Below are 22,622 nucleotides of genomic sequence, written 5' to 3'. Positions count from 1 at the left end.
AACCATAGCAAATTATCACTTTCTAAGTAGATTTTAATAATAAAGTGTTTAAACCAAGCCTATAAAAAAGGAAGAAAAAAAAGGGCCAGGAAAAAATTATATATTAAACAACTTGTGGAAACATGCTAAAAAAATGGGAGGAATGAGAGCTAAATGGGCAACTACACATTCTCAATCCTATATGCTCGCAACTTATCGAAACTTGCTACAGGTAGACATGAGCCTCGCGAAGATCACAAAAATAGTAAAGAGGGCAGATTTGTTCGTTCCCAAATAGTAAACATATGGCGTAAATGAACAAATATGACATAAATGAACAAATACGACTAGACATCCTCTACACAGCTCGTAACTATGAGGAAGGTAATATGAACTTATTCAAAGCATGTCATGCCAATTCGAATAGAAATTGAACCGTAAACTTGCCATCAATCAAAGAAATGGCACACAAACTTTCAAAAATGCAACACTTCAAGGGACGAAAAGGATAAGCAAGGGACAACAAACTTGAAAAGAAAAACTAGAAACAGAACATGCGCAATCTGGAAAATGAAAACGAAAAATCTACATCTCGAAATAACTCAACAAACATCCAAGTAAAAAAAAAGAAGTCAAAAACGGGTTACAATAAGTACAATACAAAGCCAAGATCTTGACGTCTTGATTCATTCCTTCAACTTGAGGTGAAAGAACGAAAATCGTGACGTCGAACACTACACTTTACCACCGAGTCATGATAATTAAGGACAAACTAAAGTAAATAAAGCATTTCGAACGAAAATTGATCACTACAAAGTTATGAAAAATAGCACAATTAGAGTGGCAATAGCTTGATACCAAACTTCCAAAATCCATATACTCTAGTCATGCTTGGTAACGAAAGGCTAATAACTCAACGAGAACGAGAAATCTATTTCTTACTGAGAACTAGCGAGAAAACAGAACGAACAAGCAAATACTATTGTACTAAAAGCAGAAAATTAAGACTTAAACCAACAAAAGGAGGTATAAAATCAGTCGGCCATACCAAACAGCAAACTACAGTCAGAATAAGAAATAAAAAATAAAAAATGAAGAAGTATACCTTCTTCGGAACAACGACTGGGCGACAACGAGCTTGAAAGTGAGCGACTTCTCGCACAACTTCGACTCGAGTAGCAAACAAAGAAATTCAATGTAACTTCAGACGAAACCTTTCTCAGAACTTAGAATTAGAAAATCGCTTTAAAATTTCTTGAATGTAAAATGAGTATTGTCAAAGAACTAAGCTCTAAAAAAAAAAATCTCCCCTTCACTTGAGTGTAGAGGGTTATTTATAGGGGGGGAAATGGGGCGATTGGGGGGGAAATCCGTTGGAATAAATTCACACAAAATTTTGAATTTTCCTTTACTCATTTTCGAGATCAACAGTGAAAGGGGATGGGAAAAATAGTGACTTCCGCGAAAAGAGGACGACTAAGTGATAGATTAGGTTGCTAGGGTTATGGGTTTTCAGATGGGTGTCAAGATTTTCGGGTTGCAGCGAGATTTGCTCGATGGATTTCAATATTTGCGTTAAGAAGAAGAAAACGTACAGGGATCGATACTGTACGTATGTTGTATGTATTGCTGTTGTATTTTGTATGTTAATGGGTTTCTTTTATGGGAATGGGCTGCTGGGCCAGTTGGGATTGCTGTTTGGAATTGAACTTGGGCCACTGAATGAAAAAAAGGGGTCCAAATCATGGTCTCAATTTGTCAAATTTTGGGCTTAAAGGGGGTTGAAAGATATTATGAAAAGTGGCTAAATGAATTGCAAAATTAGCCACCTTAAATTTAAAATTTAGCCAATTTGAGTTAACTTGATGACTTCGGCTAAACCTAAATAAGACGAATTAGTATAATTAACTAACGAGTTTCTTAATCTTAACGAAATAAAATAATTAATTTACATATAAACCAAATGACTTTGAATTATAACTATAATTTAACTAAACTAATTTAATAGATTATTTCATTAAAATAAAATCCTTTTGAGATAATTTTTATGAATATTCATAAAATATACTAATTATACATATTTATATAAAACACATATATTATTTAAAAATTATAAAAATGATACAACTATTCAAAATAACTTGAAAACTATATTTTTTCAAAATTTTATAAAACTAATTATTTTAAATCGTTTGCAATTGAAGAAACTCGTTGGTTAATATACATTGTGGAGGTTAAAAATTGGGCGTCAACACTTATTATGGAGAAGAATGTTCATTATGTATAGTGGTACCATGCTATGATGCCTCTATACTCTGGCAAAGTATATTGGGTCCTTTTCGATGGGGAGGTACATCAAACTCCATGTCTAGCTCACATGGTTATATGTCGGTTATCGGTCTCTCTCACACATTTATGTTATGATTATGAATTTCAAGAATATTGCATGATCATGTATTATGTTTTTTTTAGTATCAGAGTATGAATTTTCATATTATAATTACTTGGTCATCGCATTATCATGTTATTATGTTATGTTTATGCATTTACTACTAACCACATACTTTTTTACTCATATTGTTTCATAATATTGGTTCTGATGCATATTGCCCTAGCTACTCACTTATCATAGAGGCTATTTTAGACATTAGTATTTCCGCATATGTGTCTTTGTACTTTGATTTCTATATTATGTTGAGATTGTTATTTGCGACTTAATTCTGCTTTTCATGTAATTTTAGTTATGTATATTATCATAAATTTGTCAAATTTTGGGCTTAAAGGGGGTTGAAAGATTTTATGAAAAGTGGCTAAATGAATTGCAAAATTAGCCACCTTAAATTTAAAATTTAGCCAATTTGAGTTAACTTGATGACTTCGGCTAAACCTAAATAAGACGAATTAGTATAATTAACTAACGAGTTTCTTAATCTTAACGAAATAAAATAATTAATTTACATATAAACCAAATGACTTTGAATTATAACTATAATTTAACTAAACTAATTTAATAGATTATTTCATTAAAATAAAATCCTTTTGAGATAATTTTTGAATATTCATAAAATATACTAATTATACATATTTATATAAAACACATATATTATTTAAAAATTATAAAAATGATACAACTATTCAAAATAACTTGAAAACTATATTTTTTCAAAATTTTATAAAACTAATTATTTTAAATCGTTTGCAATTGAAGAAACTCGTTGGTTAATATACATTGTGGAGGTTAAAAATTGGGCGTCAACACTTATTATGGAGAAGAATGTTCATTATGTATAGTGGTACCATGCTATGATGCCTCTATACTCTGGCAAAGTATATTGGGTCCTTTTCGATGGGGAGGTACATCAAACTCCATGTCTAGCTCACATGGTTATATGTCGGTTATCGGTCTCTCTCACACATTTATGTTATGATTATGAATTTCAAGAATATTGCATGATCATGTATTATGTTTTTTTTAGTATCAGAGTATGAATTTTCATATTATAATTACTTGGTCATCGCATTATCATGTTATTATGTTATGTTTATGCATTTACTACTAACCACATACTTTTTTACTCATATTGTTTCATAATATTGGTTCTGATGCATATTGCCCTAGCTACTCACTTATCATAGAGGCTATTTTAGACATTAGTATTTCCGCATATGTGTCTTTGTACTTTGATTTCTATATTATGTTGAGATTGTTATTTGCGACTTAATTCTGCTTTTCATGTAATTTTAGTTATGTATATTATCATAGTGTCTTGCTATGCCAATTGTCATGTGATAACTTGGGGTCTCTTGGGACTCTAGGCATTATGTCACGTCTAGGGTTTAGTATTGGAATGTGACAAACTTGGTATTTATAGTATCCGGTTCAAGTGACTTAGGGTGTCTCAAACTCACGTTAAGTAGAATCTTATTCGTGGGTGTGTAGCACACCACATTTTTGAATGAGAAGCTATAAGACGTTTAAGAAAACTTCACTTCTTTCATAACTCTTAGCCGTGTGATAGAATTGAACTCTATAAGACTTCCTTCTAATTCATGTTCTATGTGTTATCAGAGCTATTCTTCCAAGAAGAGATCATTTGAGAAGAGATTTGAATGTGAAACCAGAAGCACCACAAGCTCTGGTTGATCCTTTGGAGAGTAGGTCACTCATTGTGGAATTTGGGGCTACTTTTCAAGTGCCAAGCCATGACTGCTCAAGACAACCGTGTGGTTGTAGCTCCCGAGAACCCAAATGTAAGTATGATGGGGACTAGAGTATGATACTTCACTTGGATGAATCCTAAAAAATTCCATGATTCAAAGGTGGACGAGGATCCATAAGAGTTTGTTGAGGGAATTCAAAAGATCATCGAGATCATGGGTGTCACTTTGATTGAGAGTGTCGACTTGTATACTTACCAATTAAAAGGTGTTTCCCAAATTTGGTTAAAACAATTAAGGGAAGAAAGGGCTATTAATGTGGGTCAATTGGATTGGGAAAAGAATAACGGAGCTTTTCTAGATAGATTATACCCTCTCAATATAAGAAGGACAGAGGTTCAAGAATTCATCAACGTCAAGCAAGGGAATATGAGTGTGAAACAATATGCCTTGAAATCCACTCAACTCTCCAAATATACTTCGACTATGGTGGCTGATTCTAGATCTCGAATGAGCAAGTTTGTTTCCTATGTTTCGAAGATGGTGGGGAAATAGTGTAGAACAACCATGTTGATTAAAGAAATGGATATTTCTAGGTTGATGACTCATGCCCAACAAATTGAGAAAGAGAAGCTTAAAAAGAGTGTTAAGGAGACTAAGAGGGCTTGGACTGATAGTGGTGACTACTCTCATCAGAGATCTAATGATGATGGTCGTTCTCCATTTAGATTGAGGTACTCAGTGCTAGCTCCATCTTCTACTAGTGCTTTGGTGAAAAAGTCCAACAAAGATATGATGCCCAACCCTAAGCTATATGGTAATGCTTTCAGGGACGTCCTTTAGCCACATATAAAAAATGTGAGAAGAGCCATCCGAGAAAGTGTTTGACTAGTATTGGTAAATCATTTGTATGTGGTAAGACAGGTCATAGATTGAGGGATTTCCCTTTGGTTCCTAATAAGGGTGGAGATGGTTATCGACATACTCAGCCTAACACTTTTTCAGTACTCCCGAATCAGTAGGGTACTTCATCTAGCTCTGGTGGCGTACATCATTAGAACAAGTTTTATGTTCTTCATACTTGATAGGACAAGAGGTTTCCCATGATATGGTCATTAGTATGTTACAAGTCTTTCAATTTGATGTTTATGCCTTGTTAGATCCAAGAGCCACACTTTTCTTCATGACTCATTATGTTACCATGAAATTAGATGTCAGTCTCGAAATCCTATGAGAACCCTTCTCAGTCTCTACTCCAGTTGGTGATTCAGTTTTTGTTAAATGGGTTTTTAGAAATTGACCGGTCTCATATTTTTAGAAAATCACCATAGTTGATCTAATAGAATTAGATATGCTTGATTTAGATGTTATTCTTGGTATGATCGGCTTCATGCTTGTTATACCTATATTTACTATAGAACCAAAGTTGTTAAATTCTAGTTTCCAGATGAACTAGTCATAGAGTGGAAGGGTAGCAATTCAACGTCTATAGGTCAGTTTATCTCGTGCCTTAAGGCCATAAAGATTATTTCTAAGGGTTGTATCTATCATCTAGTTTGGGTTAGGAATACAAATTCTGAAGCCCCTACTCTTGAGTCAATTCCTGTTATGAATGAGTTTCTGAAAGTATTTTCGGATGACCTTCCTAGAGTTTCCCCGAAAGGGAAATCAACTTTGGAATTGACCTTCTTTTAGATACCCAGCCTATATTCATTCCTCCGTATAGAATGGCTCTAGATGAGATTAAGGAGTTGAAAAATTAGTTAAAGGACCTCTTAGATAAAGGTTTCATCTGACCAAGTATTTCTCTATGGGTGCACCAGTTCTCTTTGTTCATAAAAAAGACGATTCTCTCATAATGTGTATGGATTATCGACAATTGAACAAGATCACAATAAAAATAAGTATCCCATCCCAATGATTGATTACTTGTTCGATCAACTTTAAGATGCTAGTTTCTTCTCAAATATAGACCTCGAATCTGGTTATCATCAACTTAAAGTTAGAGAATGTGACATTATGAAGACACCCTTCAAGACACGTGTAACGCCTAAAAAATGGTGAATTAAATTAGAAAGGAAATTTGCAGAAATGGTTGCTGGTGCAATTGCTCTACGAACGACACTATGGCTTGTACAGTTCTCTATGGTCCGTAGAGCTTAGTCATGAAAGTTTAGTTGAAAAAATTGGAGTATGACCAGATGAGGCTTCCACAAACCAACAAGATAGTCCATGGATGGTTCTACAGTCCGTAAGAGCGTGTCGTAGGAAAGAGTCCAGACTTCAAGAAATTTTGGAGGCCTGGGTCTACAGATGGTTGTACGGGTCCCTACAAGCCTATACAGTCCATGGGAAGTATTTGGGACTCGGAGGAAACTTGGACTTGGGTTTTACAAGAGGGCCTGCGACCCGTGAAAGGACCTATGATCCATAGACATGGGCTCATGGGCTGACTTCAGGAATTATAGTTTCCATTACTTGGTCACCAGATAACCACTACGGTCTGTAGAGACTTATACAGACCGTAGATGGGTCAATAGAATCTTTCCATCATTTTTAAGTTCAGGGTATTTAGGTCTTTTCCAACCCATTTAACACCTAAACTATGTCATTTCTAGCCTATATCTAAGTCCATAACTAATTTTACTCTTCTAAATCTCCCATTCCCTCTCATTTACTCACCCCCCCTAAACAAAATCCCTAAAGGTCTTCTCCTCCAAATTCTCTACAAGGATTTCAAGGAAAATTCTAGGATTCTTCAAGCTTAAAGCTCCCTTCTCCAATTCCAAGGCTTACATTCATCAAGGTATGTGGGAAGCTAATCAATGGATTCTCTTTCATTCATTGAGTCTCAAAGATTTCTCTTTTTCTCTTCTATAATTTAAACCAAATTCTAGGGTTTTGCATGCTTCTTAATGGGTTTAATTGTTTATGATAAATTCATTCTATTTGATCTTATTATGCACGATTTGATTCAAATTACATGTTTTCAATGAATTTCATATGAACCCATGTCATATGCCTATTTTATGATTATGAACTATGTTTTGAGATTATGCATATATAATGAAATTGAGGAATTTATGAATCAAGGATGCTTTAGATAAAATATTAATATGTTTTATGTAAAATGTTGTTTCAAAGTAAAATATTTTCATGATGAAAGATGATCATGATTTAGATGCTTTTAGATAAGTGTTTTTATGAATATGTTATGCAATCATGATTTTGAAAGAGTTATTCTATGATATGAAGTTAATGACTAGATTGATATTACTAGATTCTTACCTTTCCAAGTATTATGGTTATGATATGATTTTTCCTATTTATGTTGGGAGTTTGCTTAGCACCGAGAGGACTTTTGAATGGAGGCTCCCCCGTTAGTAGTGGTCGGGTCTCTAGTAGCAATTCTGTTGTCCCACAACTATGTGCCCCCGTAAGACTTTATTCCGATTGGATATACCTAGTTGATCCACCTAAGATTAAGAACATGGTTCTTACCTTGGAAAGTAGGATAATCTCTTTTCGGTGTGGGAAAGACACCGGATTTCATGTTATAACTCCTATGGTTTTTGTCGATTAACGACAAACATCCTACAAAAGATTATGGTTTTCTCAAAAGAGTTTATGATTTCCTCAAAGATGGTGATTTAAGCTTATGTTATGATTTTCAAATGTTGCATTGACCTTACCTCATAATTTATGATTTTAGCTTATCAAGATTTGATATGTTTACTTGGTCATGTATCATCATAAGACTTACCATGTTTCATGTTTATGTTTATGCATGTTCCCTGTATTTAGTATATTGAAATTACTAACGCATATATCTTTGTACCTATATTGTTTCATAATATATGGTCCAACGTTCCTCTATTCGGCCCAGACTAGTTGGATTGATCAGCTACTTACAAAGTTTTTGGTGAGTCCTCATGGTTCGAGGACCTTGCCACCACATATCTTTTGTTGCTTTCAGTTATTTCAGTTTTAGACTTATTTCATGAGCTAAGACTTGTCCTAGTCACATCTATGATTAGTAGAGACCTGTTGTTAGACCTAATATGATTTCACATTTACAGTCTTTGTACTTTGATTTTGGTATCATATTAGGTGGGGAAATATTGAGACATATTCCGCTTTATCTCTTTATTTCTATTATGTTTATCTTAGTGTCATGATTATGTCAAGTGAATTATTTAGGGTCTCTCGGTATCTTATTCTCCATGTCACATCTAGGGGTAGTTTGGGTCGTGACAACTCGATATGGTCACTATGAATTTTTGGTTATATTTTTGGACTAATAAATGCTACTGCAACTTCTATTGATTTGATGAAAAAGGTGTTCAATCAATATTTGGATATGTTCGTCATTGTGTTTATAGATGACATCTTGATCTATTCTTGGAGCAATGATAAGCATGCCGATCATTTGAGGATTGTCTTGCAAGTTCTCAAAGATCGTCTGGTGTTTGTTAAGTTTAGCAAGTGTGAATTTTGGTTGAGGCTTGTTGCATTCCTTGGCCAATAGTCTCAGGAGAAAGTATTCAAGTTGACCCTAAGAAGACTGAGTAGTTAAGAACTTGCCTAGACCTCTTTCTCCCTTAGATGTTAGGAGTTTCTTGGGTTTAGCCGGTTACTATAGATGGTTTGTGGAAGGATTTTCCTCCATTTCTTCTGCTTTGACTAACTGGACTCATATTAAAGTGAAATTGCAATGGTCCGAAACTTGTGACAAGAGTTTTCATGAGTTGAAGACTAGACTTACTCCAACCCAATATTGACTTTACCAGAAGGTTCAAATGGTTTTGTTGTGTATTGTGATGTTGTAAGGATTTCTCTTGGGTGTGTGTTGATGCAACATGGTAAGATATATGCTTCTAAGCAACTTAAGGTTTATGAGAAGAACTATTTGACTCACGATTTAAAGTTGGCAACGAGGTTTTTTGCCTTAAAGATATAAAGACACTATCTCTATGGTGTTCATGAGGATGTGTCCACTGATCATAAGAACCTTCAGTATGTGTTTAAACAAAATAATTTGAATCTTCACCAAAGAAGATTGCTTGACTTGTTGAAAGATTGTGACATGAGTGTCCTTTACCATTCGAGTAAGGCAAATGTGGTTGAGGATGGTCTTAGTAGATTGTACATGAATAGTGTTGCTCATATTGAGGATGATAAAAATGAGTTGCTTCGTGATGTGCACAGATTAGCCCGTTTAGGAATTCGTTTGGGTGATAGAGGATGGTGGAATTATTATTCAAATGGGTCAGAATCTTCTCTTGTGTCAGATGTTAAGCCAAAACAGGATAGTGATCCAACTTTAGTTGAGTTGAAGAAATCAGTTTCTGAAAAAGTTATTGAGGCTTTCTCCTAGGGGAGATGGTGTGTTTCATTATCAAGGTCGTTTATGTGTTTCAAATGTTGATACGTTGAGGGAACAAATATTATCAAAAGCTCACAATTCTTGGTATTCGATTCACTCGGGAGCCACTAAGATATATCGTGATATATGGGAAGTCTATTGGTGGAATGAGATGAAGACGGATATTACAGAATTTGTGGCTAAGTGTTCAATTTGCCAACAAGTGAAAGTTGAACATTAGAAACCAAACGGTATGACTCAGGATATTAGCATTCCTACCTGGATGTTTGAAGATTTGAATATGGATTTCATTACAGGGTTACCTCACAGTCATCGACATCATGAATCTATTTGGGTAATTTTAGACCAAATGACTAAGTATGCGCATTTCTTCATATGAAAACCTCTTATTAAGTCAAGGACTATGCTAGACTCCATATTCGGGAGATGGTTAAGAAGCACAGTGTACCTTTATCCATTATTTTATATAGAGGTATTTAGTTCACCTCTCAGTTTGGGAGATTATTTCAGAAAGGTCTTTGTACTCAAGTTAAGCTTAACACAACTTTTCACCCCACCGATGGTTAGGTTGAACAGAGGCTAAAGTCGATATGATGTCCAAGTACCCCATTTCTTTCCCTTTGGTTCAGTTTCAATGTGAGATATTAGTTCTTCCTATGTGGTGTTTGGATTAATGTATTTTAGTTATTCCCATGTTTCCGTATGCATGCATGTTCATGAAATCAGTCACTCCCTCAGTTTTAATGTATTTTACATTCATGCTAAGCTATTAGATTTATCCCTACTCTTTTCATGCTTAGTTACGTTGAATCTCATTCAAGCACAAATCTTTCCAAGAGGGAGATATTGTAACACTTAGAAAGTGCATAACTCAATTGGAAGTTGAAAAATTGTAGAAAACTAGTGTCATCTTTTGTTTTTTTGGGTTTCACAAGCCCCATGTATGTGTCATATAATAGTTTATGGCTCGTGGAAGCTAATCGTGGTTGACACTTAGAATTTCAGGATTTTGGTTCAGTGACTATGAATGGGATTTACGACTTATGGATAGGCTCGTAGAGTTTAGTTTAGTAACTTCAAAAATGTTAAGCCTCAGGCCTCAATGTATGAGCCAATAGTACAACTCATAAATGGAACTACAAGTCGTAGTTGGGTCTCATGGAGGCAACATTCAGAATGTGTAATTTCAATACCTGGATTGTACGAGAGGGACCTATGGGTCGTGCAATGTTCTACGAGTCATAGAAAGGTGTTCATGGTTTGCCTTAAGAAACTTGGTGATTTTCAGTAATTAGGTTATATAACTTGATAATATGGGTCGTATATGAAAATACGGGTCGTACATAGTGGTTGTGGTTTAAAGTCCTGAAACCTAGACATTTCCTTTGGACTCATTCTACGATTGGTATCTACAACTCGTGAAAAGGACTACAAGTCATAGATGGTGGCCCATGGTTCATTCTTTAGAAAGTTGGGTTGAATGGATTGGGATCTACGAGTTGACAGTATGGTCCGTAGAAAGATGTACAAACTGTATTCATAGAAGCTATTCGACAGTTATTTCTCAGGGGTATTTGGTTATTTTCCAACTATTTTAATTCCTATACTACATTTTTAGGCCTATTTTGAAGAGTATAATTGACTCCTAGCTAAGATCCCTAACCTCCCCATTCACTCTCATTCTCTCAAATCCCAATACCCTTTTGCAAGTCTTCTCTCCCAATGCAATATCAAGGATTTCAAAGCTTCAAGTCTCCTTCTCCAATTCTCACCTAGGGTTTCTAGCAAGGTATGTGAGAACTTTATCAATGGGCCCTTCTTCACATATTGAGTTCCAAAGAAACTTTAATTTTCTTAATTTATGATTCTTACCAAATTCTAGGGTTTCATGGTTTCTAAGGGTTCTATTGAATTTCAATTTATTCTTCATGATTGATATTATTATGCACGATTTGATCATAATTCAATGTTTTTCAATGATGTTTTCTTGAACACATGCTATGCAAGTATTCTTATGATCATGATTACGTTATTTCAATATGCATGCATTATGTTATGAAGATTTCCATGAATCAAAGATGCTTTTAGATTAAGAATCAAATAGTTTATGTGATTATCATGATTTAGATGTTTTCGAATAAATTGTATCTCAAGATTATGTTATGTATTATGATTTTAAAGAGTCAGTCTTATGATTATCAGATTTTCCACGAATGATTCAGTATTATTAAATTCTTACGGCCTCTATGATTCTTATAATGCATGTTTTCTGTTAGGAGTAGTACTTGGCACTAAGTTGGACTAGTGACGATTACTCATGTCCCAAAACTACGTTACCCATAGGTTTATGGAGCTAATTGCTTATTATATAGCAGAATGCTCATTATGTCCAGTGGTATCATGCATTTATACCCTGACAAGGTATATTGGGTCCTTTTCAATGGGGCAGTACATCAAACTCCATGTATGCTCACATGGTTATATGTCGTTTATTGGTCTCTCACACACATTTATGTTATGATTGACTTTCGAGAACATAACATCACCTTGTATTATGTTTTCAAAATCAAAGTATCAGTTTTCATGTTATGATTACTTGGTCATTACATTATCATGTTTTCATACTTATCATGTTATTATGTCATGTTTATGCATTTATCCAAATTCAGTATATTCTGAGTGCTAACTGCATACTTTTCTATCCATATTGTTTCATACTATAGGTTTTGATGCATCTCATCAGACGCGTGGTTAGTATAAGTTCCTATCAACCTAGCATTATTTCATTGAGTCCTTATAGTTTGGGGACATACCACTTATGAGTTCTTATTTTCATTTCAAACTTTACTTTCAGTTTTCGATGTTCGAGTGACCTAGGGCTTGTCCTAGCGACTCACTTTTGATAAAGGTTATTTCAGATATTAGTATTTCTATATATGTGTCTTTGTACTCAGATTTCCATATTATGTTGAGATTCATTTGAGACTCTATTCCATTTTTCATGTTATTTCAGTTATGTATATTATCTTAGTGTCATGCTATGACATGTGGTTAACTTGGGGTCTCTCGAGACTCTAGGCACCATGTCACGTCTAAGGTAGTATTAGATTGTTACAAAACTCCTTGCCCAATTTCTGTCTGGTAAGTTTGATAGTGAGTTGTTGCTCTTTATCCATCATAATCCTTTCTTTCATATTTATATATACAAAATCCCTATTTTTCCATTAATATTTGATATAACAGTTTCCAACCTCAACTTCTTTTTGTAAAAAATTATCTACACATTGTCTTGAAAAGGTTCCATTAGCCTGATAAAATAATAACAGAAAAGGGTTAAAATTGCATCTGAACTATGCGAAATAGAAGGTTAAGTTTGATGAAGAACGTGTAGTAATGATTGTTAGAGCTAATGAGACACTCTCATCTCTTGTTCATACACAATCCCTTTAACAAGAATGGGTTAGGGTTTGCCTCTTAATAATAGTGGGTGGATCTAGCAAGAATGAGTTAGGGTTTGAATTATAAATTGGATAAAAAATTTGTAGGTATCCTATTTGGCAAGCTTAGGTGGCGGAATTAGTGTCACATAGCTTGCCACATCACTGTTAGGGGTGTTTATGGTTCGGTTTGGAATGGTTATTAGTTAAAACCAAAACCAAACCAATTTAAATCAGTTTTTAAATTCCTAAAACCAAATCAAAAAAATAACCATCGGTTTGGTTCGGTTTTTTTGGGTTTTTTTGGTTCGAAAGTAATAAGTTTGTTGAGGACATACGCATCTCGATAGACACAAACACTTAGTACATGAATAATTCACAAATAAGCTATTACATGAACAACGTGATTCATCCAATGTACCAAGTTTCAGAAACTAAAAAAAACTCATTGTCAATAGCATAAAGTTGTTCAATATTTTGGAGATCTCAACATCTTATCAATAGACTTTTCAATAAAATTACACCTTAAAATATTGAGAAATTACTTCTACAAAAAGGGAAAAAGGTCTGAAAAATACTCTAACTTTGGCCGAAATTGCTGTTACGATACCAAACTTTATGTAGGACCTTTTACCCCCTGCACTATTTAATAATGTATTTTAAAGGTATATATGTGCCCACGTGGACATGTTAAATATTACAATTATGCTATATTTTTATGTCCACGTGGGCACATATATACCTTCAAAATACACTATTAATTAAATAGTGCATGGTGGTAAAGGGTCCTTTCCAAAGTTTGGTATCGTTATAGCAATTTCGGTCAAAGTTCGGATCTATTTCAGACTTTTTTCCAAAAAATAATAATCAATATTTCATAGTCAAAATTAATCAATTAACATCTTCTTTAGCTTGAGCTTTAAATTATTCAATGCTACGTTAGAAAATTTTATTAAAGAACATAGAAAGTGTGATCTTTAAAGGAAATATCACTTACGTGTACACTTTTTAAAAAATATTTACGATATTTGTCAACATTATTCTTTTAATCATATATAACAATTTGGCTAAATGGTAGTATTGCTAAAAGTTGCGAATGACAGCACTTTTTGCTAAGTTTAAAGGAACAAAATTGTTTAAGTAAGTATTGCTAAAAAGTTGACAAAAAATGGCAATAAATTAAAAGTATACTTAAAAGTGGTAATTATTAAATAAAAGACCTTCACTTATGTAATTTTTCCATCTTTAAAGTAATGAATATTGAGGGATTTAGACTTAAGATTTTATTAGTTGGGCTAAAATTTAAGTGTTGGGCTTCAGAAAATAGTAAAATTAAAGACTTAAATTAATTAAAATTTATCTAAATACTTATATTTTATTTATAAATAATTATAAAATTTATATATTTAACTTCTCGGTTCGGTTTGGTTATTTTTGCGGTTAATTTTTAGTAAAATAAAAACCAAATAATATCGGTTTTTCAAAATTTAAAACCGAACCTAACCAAATCCAACCAAATAATGGTTTTTTTAATCGGTTTGGTTCGGATTGCGGTTCGATTTGGTTCTATAACCATAACCATGAACAACCCTAATCACTGTTGTTAACGATGAAGGGTATTTGTGGTCCCTTGGGATAACATGAAAATATTTTTTATCCCAAAATGTAACGAAAGGTATAAGTGATCTATTTACATAGTTTAGGGGAAATTTTGACCATTTTCCGAAATAATAATGATATTTCTTCTACAATGTGATAAGTCTTGTGACAAACTTTTGGATATTTACTGACCTATATTCCGTATTAGTGCATTCATTTGGATTTGCTAGCCTTGGACAATGTAATCCTTTTTGGGCTATGATAGAGAATTTATGTTTGTTTTGAGGGTACATTTTGTGCAAGAAGCTTAAACAAACAAAATAATCAAAAGATATTGTCATTTTATTAAGTAAAATAGATGAAGGGTTATATATATTTATATGTTTTTCCATATTCCAAGTCATTTCTGGCCCTTTTCCGTTTTCTCTACAAACCAAACAACACCAATCCAACCATTCATCCTCCTCCTTCTTCACCAAGCAAATTCCATATTCAAGGCCAGCAAGAGAGTTGACGGCAAAAGAGAAGCAGAAACAAATTCAAAAACCTCTTCTTTTCCATGGGAATGTCTTGATTTAGAAGAAGATATTTATAGTAAATGGCAGCCATTTCCACATGCTTCTTCACAGTCACACCCACCAGGATTCAATCCATCCTATTCTCTCAAAAACCCTCCTCCCTTGTCCTAAAACCTTCACGAATACACTCTTTTAATTCTTGGAATTTGAGCAAAAATGGGGGTTTGAGGGATAGGAGGAGTTCAGTTCATTTAGTTAGGGCCAGTCTTGATGTTGAGGTTAAGACTGGAGGGATTGTGGAGAGTGATAAGCTGCCGTCTGATGTACGGAAGCGGGCTATGGACGCTATTGATGTATTGGGAAAGAGGGTTACAGTTGGGGATGTTGCTAGTAAAGCTGGTCTACAGTTGAGTGAAGCTCAGAAAGCTTTGCAAGCTCTGGCTGCTGATACAAATGGCTTCTTGGAGGTAAATATTCCATTTATTTTATGGGGAAAAAGTTTGACTTGTGAATGTTATTTGTTTTTGGCGTTGTAAAATCAAATGCTTGGTTTGTGAAAATTATTGGGATTTTATCAATTGAGTTTTTTCATGTAATTATATCATGTTTATGCAAAGTGCCTACAACTTTAATTGCTACCTTTTCCACTTTCGTTCCCTTTAAGTTTTTTATTTTTTCGATAAGGTAAAAATTTATAAAAGTATTAGCATCAAGAATATGCTGGTAGGAAAATAAGTGTATACCAAAAAAGTTCTCAAAGATTGTTGAGAACTATAATGTCTACCATGGCTTCTACATCAGTGATTATTCAAGAGGGGTGGGGTGTCTAGTAAGCCTGTAGTCAACTTTGATCCTGCAAAAGGTTCAAGACAACAGAATGGACATAAAAAGTGAAGTAAATGCAGAATGTAAAGTAGAAACGGATTTTATATTGGTTCGGATCACCAATGTGGTGCCTAGTCCAGTTCCCTTGGGTTACAAGGGTTTCTCTAGAGCTTTGTTGTGTAACTTGGGTACCGTGTAGTTGTTGAAGTACAATGCTAAAAAGTCCCTTGATCACTTCAGTTTCACCTTTGGCAACAACCTCTACCCATATAGCTACCAATTCTCTCCTTTCTATTGTACTCACTAGTCACATTCCTTTCTTGTGTAACTTTATGAGATTTCTTTCAATGTCTAGAACCTTGACAGATTCTGGAATCCTTGAATGCCTATGTATTGATGGATCTTTGCCTTGTAATTGGGGCAACTTCTGATCTGGTGACTTGGCATATCGTCCTTGACCCTTGACCTTGGGACTGTTTGATTGCACTGCAAATTTCCTTCCTTGTGATAGAGACTTCTTTCCTTTTTGATCTGCTAAGACGAATATTTTGTAATGGTTAGTTTTCATCATTGAATCTATTGGGCTAACAATCTCCCCATTTTTTACGATGACAATCAAAGGGGTACTTATTGTTTATTCATTTTACTTCCCTGAGTATTTAGGATGATTTCTCTCCCTGAATATATGTCTGTAGATTCATGTTTAGATCCCCCTCATTCTTTGCCTCTTGTGTGATATTAAGTGACTTGAGTCTTCTTCCCAATAGGTAACAACCCTGCATGTGATACTAGATGAAATGTACGGCACATAGAGACACAACAAGCTTGTGTCTAAGACACACTTAAGCACACAAAAGCAATTTCATTCAAGCAGCTAAATATTCATAGGAAATTAATAATACCACTTAGAGATAGAGATACACATATGATATTAGATGAGCAATTTAAAAGCTACATGCATATTCTCCCCCTTCAGAATAAAAAAGGATTAGCAGTCAGAGGAGGAAGAGGAGTTAAGGAACTGGTGGGTGCAAGAGAGGCCACCATAGAGTACTGTTAAGGTTATACAACCCAAAACAGAAACCCACAGGAGGGGTAAAAGAAACAGTTTAGAAGTCTTAATTTCCACCAAGGAAATACTTAAGGGTGTTGATCACCCCAGAGAGAAAGAATAATAGAACATTTCAATGTTCTTGGAGAGTGTGGAGTACGAATTCTGGACAGCAACAACTAGCTTCGTGTTTGAAGTCTCAGTCACACGAGCAGCTGATTCAACTTTCCTAGGATTTCATTCACAGACTTGACTCCTTCATGCTGTAGGCTGTCAACAGCTTGCTGCAGCTTACCCACATCAGTGATGGTACCTTTAGAGAGACGTACATTTCACTGGCTCTTTAACCTTCTGCATGCCATCTTCCACTTAGCCAGGGTATCCTTTGATCTCTGCCACCTTCTAATCCATCAAGAAGCAAGAACATCCGCTATTTTGTCTTCAACAGTTAGGGCTGCCTTGGTCTTTGAAAGAGACTTCTTAGACCACTTACCATAAAAAATCAGGTAGCCCATGTAGAATTCTCACATGAAGAATAAGAGAAAATCAAGGATTGTATTGATGATTAAAATTGTTGAGTACATACTCCTTATATAGGGAGTAAATTGTAGAATCCTAAGTTAGCTATAGTTAGAGTCCTACTACAATAACTATTACTACTATAATAATACTGCAATTATAAATAACCTAATCCTAGTCGTAATCTAATCCTAGTCGACTACAAGAAGTAGTACCTAGTCGATATAAGTAGCCTAGTCCTAGTGTGACTCTAACTTCATTGTACACATTGATTGAATCAACATGTACCATATCTTCAGTTTCCTTTATCTTCAACAACCCATATTGGCAAAACACTTTGTTTTCACAAAGTTGAAATAGTAAAGATAATTTATGGGCGTTGAAGAAAACACTTATAGGGCAGTGGGAGTCCTCAAGTTGTTCAAGATTTATGATCCTTCCGGTGGCAATAGGCCTGGTCTCGAAGGCAGAGTACCTTTTCTTTTCTGTGATCCCCCAAAAGAGTTGCATGTCTTCAAGACATCACCTGGTTTCTTTGACTTGAGCCTTTTGCTTACTTGACATTGAGATATAGACCGTTTCTTTGTGTTGGTCTTGGATGATCCGACAACCTTTACATTTGATGAATCTGAGAGCGTTGAAGACGCTTGCGCGTATGTATGAGCGAAATGGAAGGAAGTTTGTCTTTTGCCATGGGAGAGAACTTTAGAGAGAAGAAGATTTGAAAAGGAAGAGGTGAGTAAGGAGGTGAAGAAGGGGAGGGGTTATAAGGTGGTGAGAGGAGAAAGTGAAGGGTTGTGAGGAGACATGAAAGGATGGATACTATAAAGGTGTCTGGGAAATAAGGAGTAATTAAAGGCACATGTGTGGAAAATAAATATATATAAACCAGGAGCAATAAACTTCTAAACTGATCATTGATGTCAGAAATTAAAACATATAAGGAAAGAGAATAAATTTAACACTTAAAAACAATTATTAAAACAAGTGTGAAGGAATATATGAGAAGAATATTATTGAATTGTGTATCTACATTATTACATTGAGACCTTATTATACGCACAACATTAGACTTCTTTTCCTACTAGGACACTACAATACATCCTTTTCTCAGTAGGATTCTATATACTATCTCTATTCCTATTCTAAGTAGGATTGTATATATTATTCTTGTTCTTATTCCTATTCCTATTCCTATTCTAACACTCCCCCTTAAGCTAGTGCATACAAGTCATATGCACCTAGCTTGTTACAAATGTAATTAATACGATAAACGATGAGGGGCTTGGTGAGTTGATCTTTCAACTTCACAGAATTGACAGTCAATCTCAATGTGCTTAGTCTTCTCATAAAATATTGTATTTGATGCAGAATGTTGACAAAACATAGAGTGATCAGCTCCACTACAAGTAATGCCAAATTTTTGAATTATTGAACTTCCTAAACCAAGCTTGAGAAGATTGTTTCACACCATAGAGTGACCTGCACAATTGACATACAAGGCTACTTGCCTCCCCATGAGATATACTTCTTCCTCGAGATCACTATGGAGAAAAACATTCTTAATGTCCTACTAATTAAAAGGCCAATGGAGAACGACAACCATATCACTATAATCCAACCCAAATATTTGAGTATACCCTTTTTTTGGCAAAAGTAAATTTGAAACCGAAAGAGAACACTGCAGGAAAACTAAGATCTTTCAGAAACAATGCAATTGGTTGCTGGAAAGTACTCGAAATCTGGTATAAGATATATGGATCGTCTTGAAATCACGAGATGAGCAGATCTTAAGCTGGGAAGTCATCGTAACTGGCCGAAACATACTCATGCGTCGGATTTTTGGATTTGATGGCTAAAATTGGTCACAATCTAAGAAATAAAATTATATGAGTAGGTTAGGAATGATGGCACAACCCTACTAAGAAAAATAATTAATATAGCTGAACTATAAATTAGGATGGAGGGAGTAAGGCTGGCAATTGGACAGGACCGGATCAACAGAACCGGTTTTACCGGAACCGGTCCTCGTTACCGGAACCGGGTCTTACCGGAACCGGTTTTACCGGAAATTTCCAAATGTTCCGTCCGGTCCCTTAGTTACCGGATAGGAACCGGTTTGGATCGGACCAGAACCGGTTCTTACCGGATCATTGTGTACCGGTAATTTTTTATTTTTTTATTAACTTTAATTATTATATAATATTATATTATTAATTAATAAAATTATAATTTATTAAAAAAAACTTCAATTTAAAACTTTAAAGTTTCAATTGAATTTTAAGTTTAAAACTTTAAACTTTAAAGTTTAAAATTGACTTTAAAGTTTAAATTTTAAAGTTTATATTGAATTTAAATTTTAAACCGTAAAATTCAATTTTATATTAAAGTTTAAACTAATATTAAAATAGTTGAAAATTAAATTTCTAAAATGACTTGGATTAAATATAAGAGACTATTTTTTTTATCAAAAAAAATAATATAAGAGACTATTTTTTAAAAAAATCAAGGCGAATAGCCGTATATTTATTCAAATAAATAAATTGTACAATACAAATATTAGAAAGAGACAAAGAGTACATAATCTAGGTATTGAATATTAATTATTGTACTAACAATTGAAACTTTTTTTAAAATCTTTTCGTAACTTTTGTATCATTTCAAAAGAAACATTTTTTGGAACTTGTATTTATCGTTCTTCTTCCATTGCTTCCATGTTCATCATCACTATTATCACCAAATAATTTCATCTATTTCGTCTTCTATTTGGCTATTTAATTGTGGCAGTCCGGTATTTCTTCTTTCGGCATTGATCCAATCTCGAAACAACACCGATATTTCCAAACTATCCTTTGCTAATGAATATCGATGATCTCCAATCATAAATCTCGCCGCACTAAAGGCTTGCTCCAAAGCGACCGATGATGCTTGAATCGCTAGCACATCTCGAACAATCCTAGCAAGGGTCGGAAATTGATTTTCACGATTCTTCCACCATACTAATATTGGAGCTTGAAGTTGTCCTTCTTCATGCCTAATCTTTTCCCGTGCCTGATTGAAATATAAATCAAAATCATTATTAGTAGATGATTCAAGCTCAAGATAATCATCCATCCAATCATCCGTATCATCGCTTCTAGGTTTACAAGATGGAGGTTCAACTATTGGAATATTTTTTTCCATAGATTTATATGTATTATATAACTCTCTAGCTTTTATATATATGCTACTTTTACAATCTTCAACACTAGGAGTTTCATCATCTCTAATTTCTAAATTTGCATAAATCTTTTCAACCATTCTTTCAACACCTTTTAATTTGTAATTTGGGTTGAAAGTAGTAGCAGTCAAATAGATTTGAGGAATAGGGAAAAAATATTTTTTGAATTTTTCAATCATAAAAGCAAGGGAATTTTCAAATCGATCTTTTCCTTTATATTTTGCAAATTCAGATGAAATAGCACAAATATTTACTAAAACAGAAGAAATAGTTGGATAATATTGACCAGAAGCAGCATTTGTTGCTTTATAAAAAACACTTAAAAATTCAATAAGTTCTTTTGTATTTTCCCAATCTTCATAGCCAATTCTCAAATTCGGGTCCGCATTATGAGCATTAAAAACTAATTGTACCGGCTCTTGATAAATATAAGCAACTTGAAGCATTTCAAATAAAGAATTCCATCTAGTGCATACTTCTTTTGGAACTTTTCTATATTCAAGTCCACATTCTTTACAACGATTTTTAAATTCTGTAATTCTAGCTTTTATTTTAGCTTTAAAAATCCAATTACAAGCAAGTCTAATTTTTTCACAAGAAATTCCAAATTGAGAAACACCATCCTTTACTATCAAATTATACACATGTGCGGCACACTTAATATGAAAAGAATCATTATCAATTGGACAAAGTCTACATTTTAAATAATCAATTGCTTTCAAATTATTAGAAGCATTATCTAAAGTGACACTCATTATTTTATCACATATTCCATAAAATTGTAAAACAAGGCCTATTTTTGTTGCTATATAAGCACCGGTTTTAGTTTCTTCAACATATTTATATCCTAATATTCGTTTTTGCATGTTCCATTCATGGTCAATCCAATGGACAGTAATTGTAAAATAATCATTACCATTAGGACTACGTCCCATATCAGAAGTAATAGATAATCTACCATCATAATAAGCAAATAAACAACGAAGAAAATGACAATATTCTTTTTGATATTTAAAAAGATCACTTTTAATTGTACTTCTTGGAATACCTTCATAATCTGGGTTATACAATTCCCGAATATACTGAATAAAACCAGGATGTGAAGGAAATGAAAAAGGCAAACCACAAACAGCAACCATTTTAGCTAATTCTCTACGATCTTTTTCTTTACTATATGTGCGGTGTGTGCTTCGGCTAGCCGGGATAGTCATATTTAATTCACTTTGAACCATATTAGAACCTCCAACTCCCATAGAATTTTCAGGTATGGGTATTCCATTTCTATTAGCCCTTTCTATATCATCTAGGCGAGCAAATTCTTTATTACACTTTCTCAAATGTGTTCTTAGTCGTCCCGTTCCCCCTTGTGTACCCGTAGTTACATGTTTCATGATCAATTTACATTTCGTGCAAGTAACAGTAGTTTTTTCCTCATTTTGTACCAAAAATTTCCATACTAAAGATCTTTTAACACGTACAACGGTCTTTGAAAAAGTAGGTAAAGAAGGGACTTCATCTTGTTCCGGTAATTCGGTAGCCGGACTAGTAGGGGTAGGGGTCTCATCATCTTCCTCATTTATTTCTACTTCCTCATCTAATTCTTCCTCAAAATTAGTAAAACATCTATTTAAAGTTTCATGATCTACTTCATTTTCGGAATTAAATTCAATAGGTCGTGAGTCTCGTGTAAAAGAAGTTTCATCAACATGAGTATAATCATTAGTATTAATTCTAAATCTAGGAGGTGGCAAATTTTTAGAATTAGAACTACTTCCTCCTCCCCTATTATTTTTTCTTTCCGACATTGGTCTTTTACCACTATATTTTTCAAAATTCATGTTCAAGTTTAAAATAATTAATATTATGAAAAACAAGCAAAGATAATATAACAAAAAAATAAAATAACTTAATTAAAAAACAAATAAAAAAT

At 34.0% G+C, this 22,622-nt stretch overlaps 1 protein-coding gene across 1 annotated transcript in view; it reads left to right on the top strand.

The window, feature by feature from the left end:
- The first annotated feature begins 14,404 nt into the window (after nt 1-14,404).
- Nucleotides 14,405-22,622, top strand: part of LOC102601987 (uncharacterized protein At5g03900, chloroplastic) — a 35,563-nt gene continuing 27,345 nt past the window's right edge. The window contains exon 1 of the mRNA XM_006339968.2: nt 14,405-15,544. Within this exon, the coding sequence (XP_006340030.1) occupies nt 15,158-15,544 (387 nt within the window). The 5' untranslated portion in view covers nt 14,405-15,157. The remainder of the gene's footprint in view (nt 15,545-22,622) is intronic.

This window comes from Solanum tuberosum, unplaced genomic scaffold (assembly GCF_000226075.1).
Source record: "Solanum tuberosum cultivar DM 1-3 516 R44 unplaced genomic scaffold, SolTub_3.0 scf00013, whole genome shotgun sequence".
Taxonomy (NCBI): Eukaryota; Viridiplantae; Streptophyta; class Magnoliopsida; order Solanales; family Solanaceae; genus Solanum; species Solanum tuberosum.
The sequence above is the reverse complement of the archived record's forward strand: the minus strand, read 5'-3'. Positions and strand labels throughout refer to the sequence as shown.